General features: G+C 34.8%; 2 protein-coding genes and 1 long non-coding RNA gene across 3 annotated transcripts in view; 2 read left to right on the top strand and 1 right to left on the bottom strand.

The window, feature by feature from the left end:
* The window catches only part of LOC149480095 (uncharacterized), a 73,054-nt gene extending 63,374 nt beyond the window's left edge, over positions 1-9,680 (top strand). Inside the window, exon 2 of the mRNA XM_089707310.1 lies at positions 8,158-9,680. Within this exon, the coding sequence (XP_089563436.1) occupies positions 8,441-8,860 (420 nt within the window). The 5' untranslated portion in view covers positions 8,158-8,440 and the 3' untranslated portion in view covers positions 8,861-9,680. The remainder of the gene's footprint in view (positions 1-8,157) is intronic.
* On the bottom strand, positions 262-20,573 carry Cog1 (conserved oligomeric Golgi complex subunit 1). The gene is made up of 14 exons (XM_089707316.1): positions 20,282-20,573; positions 19,785-19,949; positions 19,292-19,434; positions 18,537-18,691; positions 17,862-18,090; positions 17,397-17,529; positions 7,718-7,890; positions 6,308-6,480; positions 5,497-5,623; positions 3,654-3,876; positions 2,963-3,293; positions 2,290-2,730; positions 1,775-1,957; positions 262-642 (listed from the first exon to the last, which is right to left on the bottom strand). The coding sequence occupies exons 1-14, from the start codon at positions 20,416-20,418 to the stop codon at positions 487-489; spliced, it is 2,769 nt and encodes a 922-aa protein (XP_089563442.1). The 5' UTR covers positions 20,419-20,573; the 3' UTR covers positions 262-486.
* Positions 11,457-12,991, top strand: LOC149480094 (uncharacterized). Its single transcript, XR_016317117.1, has 2 exons — positions 11,457-12,045; positions 12,636-12,991. It is a non-coding gene; the product is annotated as an uncharacterized LOC149480094 (long non-coding RNA).
* Positions 20,574-21,602: the final 1,029 nt, after the last annotated feature.

Below are 21,602 nucleotides of genomic sequence, written 5' to 3'. Positions count from 1 at the left end.
TGAAGCATTAGTCATCGTTCCCAACTTGATTTAAACAGGTCTCCTTACATGGACTTACACATAACTACAGTACACAAAAACAAGACAAAACTACATAGACAAAAAAACAATATAGTCTATATTTGTATAGAATAGTTTGTTTAGACACGCTAATTTCGGGAATTACTGATATGATTAAAAAAATTATTTCAGTGTTAACATCCATGTATGGAAAAATACATCATCATATTATTATGTTAAAATAGGAGATAAAAAAACGACTTGTTTAACAATAGGATATATGTATATATTTTCCATTAATAACTTATTATAACTAAAATATTACAGTTTTATAGCATTCAAATGCTTTAAAGAATAGAAAATATTCAACGCTAGGCGTCACCCCATCAAGGCGAAAGACGAATCTCGACCCGTGATTGAATTTTTTCTATTCTTAAAAATTTGTCATATACAATTTATTTTTATTTTATTTTTAATAAAAAATTATTATCCACTAAACCAATCAGACGTCATAGAATTGAAGAAAGACGCGGCTCCCGAACGTGCGTTCGCAAAATTTATTGGTAGGGAACTTGTCATTAATTCTGATATTTCTGAACGCGATTTATTCGGACTTGCTGATGGCGCTTGCTTCTTTTTTACCTGCAAAATAAATAAATATATTTTTCGCTATATACGTTTTTTTCAGAAATTTATAAACAGAAAGAGCACTGAATTATAGCTTTTATGTTGAATTAATTTTAAATGTTATGTTGTTAGATTTTATAACAACAAGATTTTAAATAATGACTCTATGGTACATGCTGATTATTCTATTAGGCAAATGTACAGTTCAATTATAATAATTATATTTTTTCAATCAACAACGACAACAAAAACGTTAATAAAACCAAACACTTCTATTGTTTTTTTCTAGAAGTATGAAAGATTAAAAACAACGCTATTATTATTAGTTGTTCTATTAAAATTTAATACACACAAAGGGTTGAATATTTACCAAATGTTCTTATAAGACGAAGAAGTTGTCTCTCTGTTATACAAATACAATATTTGCATTAGACATTCCTTTTATATAAAGCTATGAACAAAGAGCTGAGCAAAGTTAAGAAAAAATTTGCAAAAATAATGTTAAAATGAAGACATAACATAAGTAACTATTGAAAAATAAAACTTAATCAGTTTGGTCCCCAATGCTGATACATATATGTATTATCAATGTAGTATTGGTTCAGTAACAAAGAAATACTTATCTTGTTACTTGTACAAATGGATCATGAATGAACCACTTCAAGTCAGCTGTTAGAGCTGTTCGCAGCATTATCCCTATGCTGTGATATGTTTTTTTCCTTAATTAAGTACAATACTTACTGGTTTATCCTGTTTCTTGTGCAAACTGGCGTGTGTAGCGACTGGCAGTATGAAGAATTACTGCGAATCAGCAGTAACTAAGATGAACACAGCATTATCCCCAATGCTGTGATAGTACTATTTCTTTAATTAAGTACAATACTTACTGGTTTATCTTGTTTCTTGTGCAAATTGGCAGGAGTAGCGATTGACAGTATGCTGATCTACTGAAAATCAGCGGAGGCCAACACATTCACAGCATTATCTTAAATGCTGAGATATTTCCTAAATTTAAAAAAATTACTTACAGGTTTATCTTGTTTCTTGTGTAAATTGGCAGAAGGAGCGATTGGCAGTATGCTGATCTACTGAAAATCAGCGGAGGCTAAATTCTGAGAGATTTCCTAAATTAAAAAAAAATACTTACAGGTTTATCCTGTTTCTTATGTAAATTAGCGGGTGTAGCGACTGGCAGTATAGAAAACCACTGAGAATCAGCAGAGGCTAATATGTTCGCAGCCTTATCCCCACTCCCGCCGGAAGTCACAGGTTTGGTGCCAATAATGCCTGTTAGCTGGCCGTGGTGTAAGATTAAACTGCCTAGTAATGTCTGAAATTGATATAGAAACGTTTATTTGTGTGTAACTTAAAGCTAGGTCATCATATTTGAAGTTAGTTAGAAATGTCTTTCAAATTGAGCGCTAGGCAGGCAGGATATTAAATGCATATGATATGCAATATCATTTATTAATATCAAACGAATATTTAAATTTTTCATATTTTTAATTTAAGTTATATTAACACGTCACTCATTAGGTTATATTGATTATTTAACAGCTTGGAAAAAGTTTCGAATTTTAATGTAATCCGAAACATTTTCCGAAAGTGCTTTTCAGAGTAAATAGTAAAATCTTAAGTATTTAACAAAAACTAATGACTAACCTGAACTCTTTGCACAGATCGTTTCAAATTTGTCTGTATGTATGGATAAAAAACATCATAATCAAACGGATCGATCTTCTGTCGCAAAAACTCGCAAATCTCTTGCGAAAACTCCATACATTTCTTGTTCTCTCTTGGCACAAGTAACAACGTCAAATGACGTACATCCATTAACAATTGAAGCGCACACCGCTGATTTATATCTGTCTCTTTCTCTCGTATGACGTTGTTGTAGTGTGCGAAAGTGATGGATGTAATATTGTCTATGAAAGATGTGTGTATTTCAACGGGTAGTGTATGAGGTATGACGTCATCTAATAGTCGACTGATTGAGTATAGATATTCTTGTAGTTTTAGAGAGGGCCCTGCAGGGACTTTTATTATGGACTCTATGGAATTCCCTTCGTCGTCCTTTTCGACGATTTTGATTACGTCCCATTGCTGAAATTTAAAATTTTCTAAATATATAACTGCCCTATGTGTATGTTGTTAGATAACCTCGGTTCGATTCCGAATAAATGTTGAAAATTTATAAGAGGTAAATGTGTAAAGGCCTAAATATTTTCTTTACCGACACATAAATTCTAAAAACATCTTATTTTAATACAAGAAAAGTAATACTTTAAAATTCAGTAAAATATACGAAAAATATAAAAGATTAAAAGTAACCTACCATCATTAAATAATCAATATTCTCTTCCAAACTGAACCCTTGCGGCAAACCATTGGTCAAATCCTTGGCCTTATCCATCACCAACGTCAACCATTTCCCCCAACAAAAGTGACAATTGTCCTTCAAAGTATCGCACAGTTTGTGCCAACGTTGGGCCAATGTTTCGTCCAACATGGTGTAATTGTCGGGAATATAGCATTTACGTATATTGGGAATAAGGACGGTAATCGCTTGAACGAACCGTGCCGTGTATATGGCGGTTGTTTTTCTTTGAACTTCTGTAGATTGGAGGGTTGGTTCTTCGAAACATGCTTTGATGTATGCTAACATACTGGAAAATATGGTACATTAATAAATACATTTTATTTCATTGATGGTTCTAAGCTTCTCATACAAAAAAGCACACATATGTATTTAAAAAAAAATATAGATTTCTTGTTACTTTCTTAAACACATTATTTTGGTATTTTTTGAAGCCAAAGATTTTTTTTAATTTTTTTTAGTACACTAGATGAGGAGATTTTACTGTGGTTTCAATATTTTTGGGGTTCCGTACCTATAAATATATATTTGAGGATAAAACGGGACCTTACTACTGAGAATTCGCTGTCTGTCTGTTCGTCCGTCCGTCAGCTACCAGGTTGTATTTTTATTAAATAAAAAAAAATAAACAGTATTAAATGGTATTTACCTTTCTATACTTTTATCAGTGACGTCACACAAATAAACTTCAATCTCACTAGTATCGATATACATTTGTTCGAGCCTCTCGTCTTCATCATACAAGTAATCTTTCTTCCTTTCTACATATAAATAGTCCTTTAAATCGTCTAGAAGTTTCTGCAATTCGTCTTCGAGGCTCTTGCAAAGTTTCTCGAGATTTGGTGTGAAGCCTCTGTCTTGGCGGGACATACCTACATAAAAATAAAAGTTTAATATTGTTTTTGAAGTGAAACTTCTTAAGGGGGCGCATAAAGCAAAATAACCAATCTTCTATTAGATGATACGTGTAATATGCAAGACCAAATCTAAAAAATAAAATATATATCAAACTAGATGATATGTTCAACGATTCTGTTTAATCAAAAACATAAAATATTAAAATTTACTCGATAAAAAAAAATCACCAAGTTAGCTCTAATTTTCACACTTTTATGTTTTCTACTTGACATGGTAATACTTATTATGATTTTTTTTTCATAAACAATTATATTAAAACATTTGCAAGATATTTGTCAGAGCATTTTGTGTAATTACTTTTAGTTTTGGTTTTATCTGCGATAAACCACTTTTATCGTGACAAAATCAAACGTTTATCTCGAGAAAAAAAGAGCGCCAAAGTGGTTTATCGCAGATAAAACCAAAACTAAAAGTAATTACACAAAATGCTCTGACAAATATCTTGCAAATGTTTTAATATAATTGTTTATGAAAAAAAAATCATAATAAGTATTACCATGTCAAGTAGAAAACATAAAAGTGTGAAAATTAGAGCTAACTTGGTGATTTTTTTTTATCGAGTAAATTTTAATATTTTATGTTTTTGATTAAACAGAATCGTTGAACATATCATCTAGTTTGATATATATTTTATTTTTTAGATTTGGTCTTGCATATTACACGTATCATCTAATAGAAGATTGGTTATTTTGCTTTATGCGCCCCCTTAAGGCGCGTTGAGAGTAAAATTAGAAGGTCGCGTCCTGGCAATACCGTCCCGTCATGGAGTAAGGCGACGATTTTGGTATCTTTTAATCTTGCCAAAGAAGTTTCACTTCTGACATGTGAGCTCTGCACACACGCTCTTTTTTATATTAACTGTTTGTTAAAGTCATTGGTATATATTATTATACAGGGTGTAATCGTTAAGTGTGAACAGGCGATTATTCCGTAACCATTGCAGATATCAAAACTTTAAACTGATATTGAAAGCCCTTTATCTAATGAGTAAAATGAGACAATAATAACTTTTTAAAAATAAAACGGGAAATATCCTAAAATTTTACACCAAACACTCCCCGAGTCCTGTAGCGGCGCTAGTGCAGCGCATGCATAGTGACTTGAGCTGTGTTATAGAAATTAGATAATAATGCCACCAAAATACCGATAGATGGATCTGAAATATATTTGAAATATTTTGTTTCATACTACATGGCGTAATTAATAAAATATAATGACGCTGTGAATTTCATTTATGGATATTAAATATTGATCAGAGTTTGGTAAATGGTAGGGTAGGCAGTGTCTTTATGTCTTTATGGAATGCACACCACTGAGTGAGAGTATATTGCAAATTTAAAATACTAGCTTTCCGCCCACGGCTTCGCCCGCCTTTTCAAAGATAAACCCGCATAGTTCCCGTTCCCGTGGGATTTCCGGGATAAAACCTATCCTATGTGTTAATCCAAGTTACCTATATGTGTGCTAAAATTCATTGTAATCGGTTCAGTAGTTTTTGCGTGAAAGAGTAACAAACATCCATACAAACTTTCACATTTATAATATTAATATTTAGGATTATATTAAAATAATACCTTTCATCAAAGAATTCATGACGGAGACAACTTCATTCCTGGACTCGATCACAGTGTCACCGATGAGGTCTTTCCAAATGAACCAATTTATATTCACCTCCTTTTCTACTTCACTATCTGCTGATACCTTTAAATGACAAATATCATTAATCTTGGATCACATAATGTATCTATATAAATAAAAATGAAACCCGTTTCGCGTTGTCACGGCATCACGCATGAACGGGTGGACCGATTTCGATAATTATTTTTTTATTATATTCCTTGAAGTACGAGGATGGTTCTTATGTAGAGAAAATGTGAATATGTACCACGGGCGAAACCGGGGCGGACCGCTAGTCTCCAGAAAGCTTACTTCCATGTATATTTCAGAATATCTTTTCAGAATAATTAATATTGATGACTTTTTTAATCGCACCTAGAAGGAAAGTGCTTCTAATAATGTAGATTGAAAAATTCACTCAAACAAAACATCCCATTATTTTTAAAAAGAATGATAACTGTATTCAGATATTTCTAAAATTTTGCTTACTACACCCGGGAATAGAACCAAATAAAATCTGTTAAAATTACTCTATTTAGGGTCAATTATGAGCATCAAATCTTTCTAAATTCATTCATATTGGAAAAATATATATTGCATTTAACCATACAAAAACTTAACTTGTGTTGTATAAATATAAATGTTAAAAATATGTATTGACGTTTCAAAAGTGCTTCTCGAAGAAGTCTAATTGAATGAATAAATGTTTGAGTTTGAGTATGAGTTTGAGTTTGAGTTTAACCATCAACAAGGAACTAAAACACATACCTTAGTAAGATCAATAAGCAGTTGAGTTTTGAAGGTATCATATATCTTCAGCCAGCGGTTATCCACGATGACTTTAACGTGTGACGTCAGCAGCGGTTGGAAGTAGTTACACCACGCGTGTACGGGCGGGATGTTTAGGGACTCGCATATTGTCGACCAGTTTTGTGGACTTTCTGAGGAATTAAAACAAGATTTTTTAAGAATGAAAGAAGAAAGAAAGAAATTGGTTGTCTGTAAAGTCGGTTTACTGACGATAGTTGAACGTGACAACGTCCGATTGTGCTTCTTTGTCGCTCGTTCCGCGCTCTCGCTTGCACTTCAAGCCTTACATGGAACGCCTCAGAGCGAGGTAACGCCGCATGAGTTATGTTTTTTCGTGCGTGCATCCGGCTCTATCGAATTATAAGACGTTGTCACGTCAAAAAAACGTTTATTTAATGGCACATAGCCTCACACGTACATAATGAAAAAATATTAATATGTATTTTTTTTTTATTGTATATTACATATTTTTCGAAGTGAAGCTTCTTTAGGCACGTTGAGAGTAAATTTTCAAGGTCGCGTCATGGCAATACCGTCACATCATTGAGTAAGTCGACGATTTTGGTATCTTTGAATCTTGCCAAAGAAGTTTCACTTCTGACACGTGTGCACACATGCTCTGTTATTTGTTTGATTAAATTTAAATTCGTCAAATTAAGAGGAGTCATTTTTGAAGTGAAAACTTCTTTAGCGGCGTTGAGCACTTTTTCTGTAATGGGTATAAAATTTTAAACTCGCGCCAGGACACGTGACCTGATCGAAAAAGCGTAAGACGGATACCATTCCAAAATATCAAACATGCTCAACGTTAATAATCAAGTTTTCACTTCTGCCGGCACTCCCGGAGTGCAACCCGTCTTTTTTTATTATAAAATATGAGTCATATAAATAAACCAACCAATTTTAAACGCCTCTTCCCGTATCTCATGCAACACTCTCACTCTATTAACATTCTGTAGCAGCGCCTTCACATTGTCATTGATAAAGGCTTGATTTTGGTATCTTTGAGTCTTGCCAAAGAAGTTTCACTTCTGACACGTGTGAACATGCTTTTTTTTGTTTGATTAAATTTAAATTCGTCAAATTAAGAGGAGTCATTTTTGAAGTGAAAACTTCTTTAGCGGCGTTGAGCACTTTTTCTGTAATGGGTATAAAATCTTAAACTCGCGTCAGGACACGTGACCTGATCGAAAAAGCGTAAGACGGACTTTTTTTTTTAAGCATTTATATTCCATGCGTAAGACGGATACCATTTCAAAATATCAAACATGCTCAACGTTAATAATCAAGTTTTCACTTCTGCCGGCACTCCCGGAGTGCAACCCGTCTTTTTTTATTATAAAATATGAGTCATATAAATAAACCAACCAATTTTAAACGCCTCTTCCCGTATCTCATGCAACACTCTCACTCTATTAACATTCTGTAGCAGCGCCTTCACATTGTCATTGATAAAGGCTTTCACCCAGATACTCCACTTTTGTACCGATGATGATATTTCCTCGTTGTTTAGAGCTTGTATTGATTTGTTTGCTGTTAATCTGAAACAATACAGTATTCTATACTAATATTATAAAGAGGAAAAGTTTGTAAGTATGTATGTATGTATGTATGTGACGGCGCCACCGTCGAAGCTTTAAAAAATAACGAACGGCGAACCGATATAAAGCAGCGCGCGCGCACGACTCGGGTCATTCGTTCGCCGACCGTTGCCGAGTGCACATCTATTACGTAGTAGCTTACTATAACTTATTTGTGATATTTATTTTATTAGTGGTCATAATTGTAATACCAAGTGATTGTATCAGAAATGGCTGTATTGTAAAACTGACATGATTTAAAAGAGCAACTATGGAGTTTCTTGCCGGTTCTTCTCTGTAGATACTGCATTCCGAATCGGTGGTAAATAAAGAAATGTTTGAGTTAGAGGTGTTTCTTTGCTCGATTACCCAACGCAACGCCCACAGCTTGAAAATAGATCCACATTCTACACCTTTCGCCGACATCAGAATTGGGATCAAATCGAGCAAATGAGAAAGCACGTGGCGATAACCTGGATATAATTAATGCGTGTGCTGATTAAAAGACAAAATGCCGCAACCACGTGGCACTTCGATCCAGTTTCAACGGGAAGAGGCATCCTACAGATCTACGAGCATACGTGTCACTGAGCAGCCGGTGACAAAGGGAGAGCTCGTTATGTGCGGGCAGGGTGGCAACTCCGCCTCGCGCTGTGCGGATGCCACTGCCGCTCGCACCACCGCGTCGGACCCCGTATCATCGAGAGCAGCGCTTCATCATGACTTCACAAGTCTGGCATCGCAGCGTTATCGCAGTAGCAGTGGCGCGGGCGGTGCGCCTACAAGCCGTGTGGTTCATGGCAGAGGAGGGTTATGGTGTACCGAAACGACGCGTTGGCAGCTGCCACTCGGCACATGTATGAGGCTAAGTGCTGGTGAATCTGGTCAGTCGTACTATTTTTATTACTATGTTTCTGATGTTCTCTTGTAAGAAATCGGTCAGTAGATAACATTTCACTTTGAGTGTGCAATTAGATAAAGAAAGTAAGGTTTTTAAAATGTAGTAACTTATTTGAAAGAAAAAGAAATTTATTGCCAAAAACAAAATTTATCTTAAAATTAATTGAGGAAAATCGTCACAGCCTCAGCTAAATGCTGCATAAAAACAGCGCTGATTTACAGGCCGTACAGATTTTGTTAAAAGTTGTAACCTACAAGACCAGTGTATAGTTTAATCTTATTGCATTTAACTCGACTTATTCACGCAGTGATGTTATTATTAGGCCGTGCGATATTGCTTTACGGTTTTGTAGTTAGTTAAATCTTATTCCATTACATTTAGCCCATCTTAGTTACGCAGTGATAAATTATTATCAGTACCTAGGTCGTGTGACTTGTATTTCACTTATTCAGGGACACGTTTACTTGAGTAGGTAATTCACGTTATTTAAAAAAAAAACCACTTCGCGGCGTAAGCACTGACTTCAAGATGAATTAAGTAACGACTTGCTTTAATGTTGGTTAGTTTGTGAGCTAACACTAAAGAAAGAAAGCGCAATAATTTGTACACTGCATCCAGATACTTCAATCGAACGTAAACAATAAACATTCACTTGTCCGTGTATCGGAACAAAAAACAGTATGCGAATTACTTTTAAATTAGTTTCTTAACTACCCGCGTTAGTTTCTTGACTACCCGCGTTCATTTCTTGAACTACCTGCGTTAGTTTTTATTTAGACTATACCCTTGACAAATAGCAATTAATTGCTACACAAAGACAGCCTTATTGCCATTCGATTAAAAACGAAAAGCAATGCGTTAACTAGTGCTTAGAGGTTTAATAAACTTTTCGTAGGTTTTATTTAGGGTGATATTTGAGGTCATTTCTTTATAAAAAAAAAAATAAATAAAAAAAAAAAATATTAAGTCGTGAACAATTCACAGTATACAGTTTTTACAATATGCAGTTTTATGAAATGTGGCAGACTTAGTTTGATCGAATGAAAGATAAATCGAGGCATTTCGTTTTGAATTTTTACTTAGAAAATTTATTAAGTCCCTATTTAGGCAGTTCATAATACAATGTCACAGATAATTATCGTGTGTTCAAATAAACATCTGGCGTAAGATAAACGTTATGATTGGAGTACGGGTCTAGATTCGGTTTTAGTATGTAATTTGATTGCTTTAAAAAAAAGAGAAAAAAAAAAACTCTTAACTATCCCATCAACGTAAGGGTCCGTTAAATAGTACGATAGTTTAAAAAAAATAACTGAAAATAATCTCAAGGTTAATCGCGCATTTACAGTTTACATACTGTCGTCAGAATATAATGTCTGTTTAATTGAATAGAGAAAAGGAAAAAAAAATCCATCCAAGTTTTCTGACGGTTATTTTGTAGCTTCAAAATATAAGAACGCAAATCCTAAACGTGGAGTATTCGATAGTATAATCGATTTACATTGTGTGCATTTAATGTAATTCCTTGATAATATCTAGTTTTTGTGACTAGCTGCAGTTTGACATCAACTGAATACATCAATTAGGTAGTTGTACAGTAGTTGTTGAGCAGTACATTCTTATTACGTTGAAACTAAAATTTAGCTCAGCCCTTTTACCGTTCGATATGAGATTCACAGATGAGTTTAAGCCTACACTTATCAATTGTTTTAAGTTGAGTTTTCAAAAGTTAACATACCGTTAAGGAATTTTAACCACATGATTACATTAAATTCAAGTTGGTAAATCATTAAGTTTGAGAACAAGCTTTTGCCACTTTTTGAGTTAGTCGAAATTTTGTGTTTTTTGCGGTTAAGTTACGAATTATTCGTTTTAAACTTTTTTAGATATTGTAATTTTTGCGCTATAGTCAATGATCATAATTAACGACAGGTAATGTCAGATTGATTTTAATTAGCTAAATTACAGAGAGCGTTTTACGACACAGCGTTTAGAAGCGAGGCAGTTAACAGTACGGCGCAGCGGTTGCGTAGCATATGGAGCAACGTAGCATCATCGATACAGTCATACTTGCGTCCTCGTACGTCCCTTGTTGTTTTACAGCACTACGGTATTTCATCCCGGGATTAGACAACTACACCGCTCGGCCATACTGACCTTACAGAACACCAACAACATCCACATAACATAGACACGACGCTCGCTCACACACGGCCGTACGGTATGCAAAAAAAAATGGAAAAATAAAATTACTAAAATGTATTTGATTTTCCCTATAATAGTTTTTATCAAAAATTTACAATGACAATTATGCATTTGCGAAAGTAAATAATGTTTTATTGGAATTTGACAAAATATGTTCTTTGGGAAAAGTTGTTCAGTTTTATGGGCATATTACAAGTATTATGGGGATTTTATTACATTCTATATACGTAAATATGATAATTCATATAAATACACAAATACAATAACAAAAAAGTTTGCCAACAAACAATTTGAAATAATTAATAAAATAATTATCAATTTACGTTATTTTTATTTTCTTTTTTGCTGATCCTACCATCTGTCAAAGTCAGCTTTGGCCGCCATTGAAGATTCGTTTCTTTATTGAACTGACTAATACGGCTCGATGACGCGATGCCAGGATGACGCAGCACAAACGTTGAGGATACGGTCGCGTACCGTTTTACTGATTTGCTGCGGCAACACTCTGTTTTCAGTTTTCATAGTTGACCAGTAGCATACTGACATCTGTTTACTCGTACGCTGTACGAAGTAAATGTGTGTTGTGCCCACACAACACACATTTACGTAATATTCCAATATTACTACGGTAATGTCGTTTATTAGAAGAAAGTGATATGCTATCTGGCATGAGGTCCAGGATAAAACATGTGTGTTCTGACCGGTCAGTAGGATCGGGGCAGTGTAGGCTGAGGCAGGATGGATGTTATTTTGACAAAAAAAAAATGAAAATGAATTATCGTAGTAATGTAGTGTGAGATATTATGGCGTACGAGGACGCAAGTATGACTGTATCGGAGATAACTTGTGTAAAGTAAAAGTTTGTAACGTGGATTATTATTGTAACGGTAATGATTTCATTGCAGGAATTGTGCGTGTTATCTGGGTTGCAGTCCACGGTAGTTGAGCCTTCATTTGTGGTGAGCGAGCGTCGTGTCTATGTTATGTGGATGTTGTTGGTGTTCTGTAAGGTCAGTATGGCCGAGCGGTGTAGTTGTCTAATCCCGGGATGAAATACCGTAGTGCTGTAAAACAACAAGGGACGTACGAGGACGTACGATTGTCAGTATGGCCGAGGAGTGGAGAGAGTGGAGAGAGTCGTGAGTTTGGATTTAATATTGTTGTGTTAAAAAAAAAAAGAAAAGAAGGAAAAAAAATAATCCTTAAAAAAAAATTATGCAAAAAAAATTATTCAAAAAAAATTATGCAAAAAAAAATGATGCAAAAAAATGATGCAAAAAAAATGATGCAAAAAGAATGATGCAAAAAAAATGATGCAAAAAGAATGATGCAAAAAGAATGATGCAAAAAAAAAAGGAGAGCAAAAAGAATGGTGCAAAAAAAGAGAGAGCGAGTTATTGAAGGGAGTCCGGTCCAATAACTCGGCTATAGGGATTGCAGATCCGGTCTAGCACGCTATAGGGAAATCTGGTCTAGCGCAGTAAGCTAAAGAGATTTCCGGACTGGCACGCTAGAGGGAAATCTGGAGAGATTTCCGGACTAGCACGGTTGCTGAAGGGCTTGCCGGACCAGCACATTGTTTTAATTGTCTTGTTCCCAGGTGCTCAGAAGTCGCTCGAGGACGAGCGTATGTCAGAATGGCCGTGACGGCGCCACCGTCGAAGCTTTAAAAAATAACGAACGGCGAACCGATATAAAGCAGCGCGCGCGCACGACTCGGGTCATTCGTTCGCCGACCGTTGCCGAGTGCACATCTATTACGTAGTAGCTTACTATAACTTATTTGTGATATTTATTTTATTAGTGGTCATAATTGTAATACCAAGTGATTGTATCAGAAATGGCTGTATTGTAAAACTGACATGATTTAAAAGAGCAACTATGGAGTTTCTTGCCGGTTCTTCTCTGTAGATACTGCATTCCGAATCGGTGGTAAATAAAGAAATGTTTGAGTTAGAGGTGTTTCTTTGCTCGATTACCCAACGCAACGCCCACAGCTTGAAAATAGATCCACATTCTACACCTTTCGCCGACATATGTATGTATGGTTTTCACGCATAAACTACTGGACCGATTTCAAAAATTCTTTCACCATTAGAAAGCTGCATCTTTACTGAGCAACATAGGCTATATTGCATTTTCAAAAAAAATAGAGATCCTTACCAAAAATGCAATAATGTAACCCAAGGTGTAAAAAAATCCTCAATAAAACTTCTGCCATCGCGTGCGCTGCGGAATCTATTGAAGATAGAACAAAAAAATGTTCTACGTTATTATAGAATGGATCAATATCTACAAGAAAGTCCGCGATACCATATGTCCATCTTCAGTAGTTATGTTACTACAACAACTTTTTTACGTTTTCAAAGTAAATAGAAGTGCCGACAGTAATCAAACCATGTTATCCATACACATTACACATATATTAATCCTTATCCCATTAAATGATGTTTTATTATAGACTGTTTCAATACCAGCAAAATACTTTTTAAATGAAAAGAATTGGATATTCCATTCAAAAGATATAAGGAATTTTTAAAAGTGTCAATCTACAGAAAATAGTAGGTATACTGTTCGAGCAGGCCGTAGTGCGGGGGTCACGGAGGAATTCTACCAATATGCGTCTTGACGGAACACAGTGGTGTTTTGGTCGGTAGGAATCCGACATAACCCACGGCCCCTCCCCTGGAGGCCGTGGGTATCTATGAAAGATTTCCCCACTAAACAAAAAAAAAAAAGGCCGTAGTGCGGTGCGGTGATTTTCATGTGATTAAAAATTAAACCTATAGTCCGACCTATAGTAGACTTTTCACTGTAACGATATCGCTATCTATGCGGGAGAAACCGCAGGGCATTGCTAGTCTTTAATAAAATAAATATAAAAGAATGTAATAATTATTTCTGTAAAAAAATATTAACTACTAAGTAGTCAATTTACATACTGGGAGCAGGCGCTGGTTTGGTAAAATAAAAGCTCACACAAAAACTTTTAATGAACTGTATTTGTTTTAATTAATGTTATAAAAGGCCTTTAGGTAACTAGTTACCACGTGCAATGGTGCACGTCTTATCCGAGACTGACTATTATTTTAACTTTCATTCTCTTATGTTTTATACACATACTAATATTATAAAGTTGAAGAGTTTGTTTTTAAGTTGAACGCGGTAAGCTCAGGAACTACTAATGACTAGTATTGGTATGAATTATAGAGGATATATCTCCAATAGAAAGGGAGCAGTAAATGCTGCAAAACTGTTGCTTTTGGTAGCAAATGCATTTGCAGGGGTCAGCTTGCCCCGTCCGATTAGGGCCCTTCTGGCCTCCTCCACTTAAGCGACAGCTCAAGCCAAGGTTCGTGGTCCCCGTCAAGGAGGGACGCCCTTGTGCATGTCGCTACCTTCGAACTGAAGGTTCACCCTAACCTTCAGTTCGCCCCCGCGTCCGCGTTAAAATGTAGAAGCCCTTCTGGCTAACATTGAGAGACACCACACAAAAAAAAAAGGGTCAGCTTGTAATAATATAATTAATATTGTTAAAGGAAAAACTAAATAAACACGTTTAAACTCCTGAAATTGTCTCCAATCGTTGTTTATGCTGTTGAATTAAATATTTTAAAAGCAGCTTAAAAATCGTGGTTACATACAAATACACAAGTTTTTTTTTTTTTTTTTTTTATTATTATTGACATCTGCGATCAGTCAACGGACTATGAGCAGATATTTTGACAGAATGATTTGGCGATTTGAGAACCAGAACCAGTGCCCTAATTCCCCTTTCTAACGTAGCTCAACATCAACATTAGCTCTTTTCAGACGTATCCTGGGCTTTAGTTTCAGCAGTTGCTGGGAGAGCGGATTAGGATGCATAACAAGTCTTTGCTTATGCTTCTTGAGGTATTTTGTAGCTTCCTCCTTAATTGTAGGCATTTCTAAGTACTCATGAATTTCAGAGTTGCGAGTGAACCATGGAGCTGCTGTGAGCACTCTTAGGATTTTGTTTTGCACCCTTTGCATGCACATTAGGTTGGATTCGCTAGCAGAGGCCCAGAGTTGAATACCATATGTCCAAATAGGTTTTATTACTGCGCAGTACACTCTAAGTTTATTGCTTAGAGAAAGTGTGGATTGTCTACCCAAGAGCCAAAGTAAGTTTTTGAAGCGGAAGTTAACTTCTGTCTTCTTCTTCTTTATATGATCTTTCCAGGTGAGCCTACGATCCAAGTAGAAGCCGAGGTACTTCACGCAATTAGACTGTGGTAGAGTTTCTTGGCCCAAATGGACAGGCGGGCAGAGACCATGTCTAAGTGCAAATGTGATGTGATGTGATTTAGGCGCACTTGCTCTTATGCGCCACTTATCTAGCCAATCTTGGGTTTTATTTAGCTGATTTTGAAGAATATAGCTAGCTTTCTCTCGATCTGGATTGCATACTAGAAATGCGGCGTCATCGGCAAATGTTGCTATAGATACCCCTGGGTGTTGGGGAAGGTCGCTAGTGAAAATATTATATAAGACCGGGCCTAGTACAGATCCTTGAGGGACACCAGCTAAGCAAGCGAAGAGAGATGATCTGGCATCATGAACCTTTACCTGGAACATCCTTTCGCTGAGGTAAGATTTAATAAGTAAGTAATAGGAGTGAGGTAAAAACAGTTTGATCTTGCAAAGTAGACCCCTGTGCCACACTCGATCAAAAGCTTGCTGGACATCGAGGAAGGCGGCCGAGCAGTATTCCTTATTTTCAAGACATTCCCTAATAATTTGGTAAACGCGATGAACCTGTTCTACCGTGGAGTGCTGGTCTCGGAATCCATATTGATGATCTGGAATCAACTGAACTTGCTGTAGTTCTGTTTTCAATCTATGCAGGACTACTCTTTCCCATAGCTTGGATAAGATCGGAGTAAGGCTGATAGGACGATAAGATTGTGTTTCATTAGCTGGTTTACCAGGTTTGGGAACCATTACAATTTGCGATATTTTCCAAAGAGCAGGAACGTACGATATTTTAAGAGAGCTATTTATGAGAATAGTGAGGAAGACGATAGCTTTTCGTGGGAGTTCTTTTAGGATCTTAGCGTTAATCAAATCGAAGCCTGGAGCTTTTTTGGAGTCCATTATAGAGATAAGTCTGGATAGCTCACGTGGCGTTGTTAGGCGCAGGGGTGGACAAAGTTGAACATCTTGCTTAAGGATGGTGTCTATTTCGGAATCCTCGGGTGTATTAGGTTCATTTGGTTTAAAGATGTTAGCTAGGTGACTTGCGAAGACATCAGCTTTCTCTTGATCAGTGCGCGCCCATGAGTCGTTTGATCTAATGGGTGGAGAACAATTCTGTGGTTGTGGAATATTTTTAGTTGCTTTCCAGAGCGAGTGGACTCCATAAGCTTCAGGAGACATCCTTTCGAGATTGCTTTTTAGAGAATTATCTCTGGCTTCTTTTAGGAGATTTTTAAGGTCCTTAATAGCACGATTTAAGCGACTTTTATCTGTTCTATTTCTGGATGTCTGCCAGACTCTCCGAAGTCGTCTCTTCTCAGCAATTTTTTCACGAATTACAATAGGAGTAGGAGTATTATATGCTTTGTGTTTTAGTTCAGGAGTACTTATCCATGCAGCCACTTGAATGAGGTTTGTAATATAAAGACAAGCATTATCAACTTCATCTGCCGACTTCATTTGAAGTTTTAGTGTGATATTTTCTTCAAGGTATTGTCTGAAGTTCACCCAATTTGTTTTATGATTGAAAAGCGTGTCGTTATTTGGAATGCGATTTATAATACCTATACTAAGTCTTAATATAATTGGAGTGTGGTCTGAAGATCCGTCAAGACTGGATTCGATTTGAGTGTATTTTGGACAGATATTTTTTATGATGAAGAAGTCGAGAAGATCCGGAATTTTGTTATTGTCCGTGGGCCAGTACGTGGGTTCTCCTGTTGACAATGTTGTTAGATGATTAATGTCCACAGATTTTTTAAGTTCGCGTCCCCTGGTTAACGTAAGCCGAGAGCCCCAATGTGTGTGTTTCGCGTTCCAGTCTCCTCCTGATATAAACCTTTTACCGAGAGTGCGAAAATACGAGGTGAACATATCATCACTAATCCTATGTTTAGGCGGACAGTAGACAGCAGAGATATTAATAGCACCGAGACGGTCTTCTACTCTTACAGTTGTAGCCTGCAGGTGTTTTGCAGGAAAAGGTTCCAATAGACAATGTTTTACACTATTTTTTACGACAACTGCAGAACCACCATGTGCAACGCCATCGGGGTGAGAAGTAAAATAAACACAAAAACCAGGTATGCATATTTGAATACACAAGTGAAGCTAATATAAGCGTGACAATAAATGAGGTTACCTATATTGAGATATCACAGAGGGCAGCATCTTTAAAGCATTAGGGTCGCTGAATTGCAACAAATTCAACAGTGGTACGGAATCTTTGTGATACAGCTCTTCTAATTTTTGTATAACTACACCTCCTTTGTTTTCTGTAACCAAAGCATTTAATTAAAGGAAGATTAATAAATCAGATTTAAAAATGGTTTAACAAGAAACAATCGAATTCTTTTAGATACTAACTATGTGAATATAGAAGGAAAACTTTGTAATTTATTGAAGTGAAACTTCTTCTTCTTTTTCGTCGTGTCATGACAATACCATCACGTCATGGAGTAAGGCGACGATTTTTGAATCTTGCCAAAGAAGTTTCACTTCTGACACGTGTGCTCAGCACATACGCTATTATGTTTTTTTTATTTCTTCTTTATATTATTATGCAACTAACTCCAAATTAAATTAAATATGCATCAAATAGACTCACCAACAAAACAAGAATATATTAACTCTATGGTCTTCATGACAATCTTAACTCCATTGACAATTTTATTTTTAATCTGTGCTTTAACATCTCCCTCCAAAATCTTTTGCAAATTGAACTGTAGTGTGGATTTCAAACTGTTATTACTATGTAGGTTTATTAATGTGTTTAATAATTCCACCATTGATCTGGAGTCAAGGAGATATAGTCCAATTAGGCAAGAACAGGCAACCTGTAATATTAAATTCAATTAAATTTATTTTCTAAATGGCAGTACTGCGTTGGCACTAATATTAAATTAAATGATAATATAGTAAACACTTGGCATATTATATAGATATAGGCATAGAAGACATTGGTTTTATTTGTTAAAAAACAATAATATTAAAAGCCAAATAGTTCTATTCTCTTCTGAGATTTGAACGGAAACAACATTTTATGCAATTTAAATAACAGATTTAAATTAAAATATCAGACGTTTTAAAAGAAGTTACCTGTTATATCACTTTCAATTTAATTTAAATTTTTTAAATTCTGTCACACACTAATAAAACTTCTTTAATTGTTCGATTAGATTTTTTGAACTTTTTGCCCTCTAAGAAACCTCAACAACAACCTCATGCAATTATTTGAAGTTTGAACTGTATCTAACTCATAAAATTTCATAATTTAATATACCTCAACACTAATATCAAGATCCTGCAGTCTCTGCCCGCACATGTCTATTATAGTTTGACTTAAATTACTGATAGAGTTCCACTGCTGTTGGACCAGCCTTTGCAGAGATTGCATGCTTTGCTTCTCATTTCTACTACCAATTTGGAGTTGTAGACCTTGGAAGAATATTCAGATTATAATATTATAAGAATTTGTTATAAATTATTTAAATACATATTTATACAAAGTGAAGTCCCGTGTCCCCGTAGTGGGGTAAGGGGCAGATGCATTATTCATACATCTGTTTCACTGGTCGATTTTCTTTAGGGACAAGTAGGTGATAGACGAAGCTTGAATATACACAAAAATAAAGAGAAAGCATTAAATTATGGCGTAATGTTTGGTCTTTTATTCAAATTACTTCTTTATGAAGCAAAGCTAGTCATTAAGTAAAATTCACCATACAAAAATTTTATGGGAAAATATTGAAATATTTGTAATAACACTTATTAACAACTAGCTTTCCACCCGCGGCTTCGCCCGCGTTTTCAAAGAAAAACCCCTTCCCGTAGGATTTCCGGGATAAAACCTATTCTATGTCCTTTCTCGGGTATCAAAATATCTCTATACCGAATTTCATGCAAATTGGTTCAGTAGTTAAGGCGTGATTAAGTAACAGACAGACAGACAGAGTTACTTTCGCATTTATAATATTAGTATGGATAGTATGGATTAATATTACAAAGCAAGAATTAATGAGAAAAATCAAGTTTTACCTGTATTTACATGTCTTGCCATAATAAATAGTTGTGCGGCTTTGATAAAATCATTGCTATTTATACACTTCCAAATTTTCTCTGGTATTTCTGTTAATAACTTGATTTGGACTGATATACCATGCACAGGATCTATTTGAAGACTGAAAATTAATTATTCATTCAATATTATATATCAGATATTTTTATGAAGCGTGTGGAATATAAATTTCGAATAACACTAATCAAATATACTACTAGCTTCTGCTATGGCTTTGAATGGCTGTAATGAAGAGGTGTTATACATATAAACCTACCTCTTGAATCTCTATATCTATTAAAATCACAGAATCAAAATTTGTTATGTAGTTCTAAAGATCCAAGGATAAATAGGGACAGACGGCGAGAAACCACATTGTTTTTTACTATGTACTGAATATAAATGTTTAGTTGCAATGTTTAATTTCTTAATTTTAAAAATTATAATTCATTAATTTATTTCCTAGAACTTTACCTATTGCTCTGTGGCTTTTCTTGTACTTTAAAGCCAATCAAATGTGCATTGTGCAGGTTCTTACAAATACCCATCATGTCACCAATGTGGTTCAGAGTACTTGATGTGGTTGTTCTCATTTCTTCTATAGTGTCCGCTGCATGAATCAGGTCTCTGTACCTCTCGCTATGAAATATATAAAAAAATAGAATTATTATGCATAGGTAGATTTTATGATTTTTGGTAAAGGTAAGAAATAACAATAGTATTTTTTTAAAAAATAGTTGTCTTTTCTCCAATACTAAATACCTTCTTGATGTCTGTAATAAGAGATTTTACAATGGAATTGAAGTGTAATTTGTTAACTACACTGGCATCTTTATTAGAGGATTTATTTTTACTTTAAAAGTATGAAAGGTAACGCTGGATAATGTAGAATTTTGACAAAATTCTAGTTCCTAAAGTATTAGTAACGTTCAGTATTATCTGAAGGTAGAAATTAATGAAGATATACCCACCCAACCATAGCTCGAAGCTCTTCCCTTTTCCTCTCGATTTCATACTGTAGTTTCTTTTGAATCTGGTCTATTTCAGCGATGGAATACGTTTGAAACAAATGGTCGGGCTCCACTTCAAGTAAATTATTGTACGCCATTGTAAGTCATTTACGCACCCTAATACTAAAAGGTTATTTATTTATCTTAAGAACTATTTTATATTGATAGAATTTTTTTAAATTCATTAATTAAAATTGAATCTATACTCGTCACGTCAACAAATTAACAAAAACATTGATGATTGAGCCCGCGAGCCGTAAATTGTCAAATGTCATTGTCAATAGTCACAATGTGTCAGATGACGCTTTAGATTTCCGTTGTACGCTTCTTTGATAATAATAATTTTAAGTATAATATAATTTATTATTCAATTATTAATTGTACAGTGCAACGCAATTTTTTAATTAAATGAAAAGCAGATACACCCATTCCTTCAAGTATGCGTTTGTTTTTCTAGTAAATATTTTTATATTATGCTTTAAAAAAGTTTTATTGTTGTTAAAGCATATTATTATGAAGAAGGAAAGCTAAATATACTAAATAATTAGGTATTGTTTTTATTTTTTACAACCTGACTAATTAAGTAATAAGTTACGTAAGTAACTATTAATATGTAGATGACTTAGAGAGAAGCCAGATTAGATCTAATAATAAGTATCTACCTATTACCTTTGAATAGTCATTGAAGATTAAATCGTTCCATAAGACAAAACCCACAATAGGTACAAATTACAATAGATGTACAGTACGGTGAAGTATTCAGGAGTAATTAGTTGGCTCCTCCAATCATAATTAGTGTAGTACTTTGTAAAATCTCTAATAACGGTAATAAGTAAAAATTGCTAGTTACTTTCATATTTTTTTTATAAAAGATATTTTAAATGGTTATTTCATTTGAAAAAAGATCCAAGCTAAGGATCCAAGCATATAAATCAGATTGCAGGTACAATGCAGATCGTAGGTACCTACCTATAGGTACCTAGTTCTTTAATGAGAGCGCAATTAAGTATAATATAATTTATGAAATAAAAGGTATAAGTACTTAATGAATATTTATTCTTCGAAAAATTCTATCTATAGCATAATAGGATCAATTAATAATTTACATAGTAAATATCATTAAATAGCATTTGGTAAAATTCCGAGGAAAGGTAAAAAATATTTCTAAATTTCTAAGAAAAACAATCAGTCGATTGGTACATACGTAATTATACGTTAATGAAATAACTTTCAAAAGGCATCTCTATATTACGGAATAACAAACAAAGCTTCTAAATGGAAT

Source organism: Colias philodice, chromosome 19 (genome assembly GCF_061535455.1).
Source record: "Colias philodice isolate Cphi_HAF_F1 chromosome 19, ilColPhil1 Martin Lab GWU primary, whole genome shotgun sequence".
In the NCBI taxonomy this organism is placed as follows: domain Eukaryota; kingdom Metazoa; phylum Arthropoda; class Insecta; order Lepidoptera; family Pieridae; genus Colias; species Colias philodice.
The sequence above is the reverse complement of the archived record's forward strand: the minus strand, read 5'-3'. Positions and strand labels throughout refer to the sequence as shown.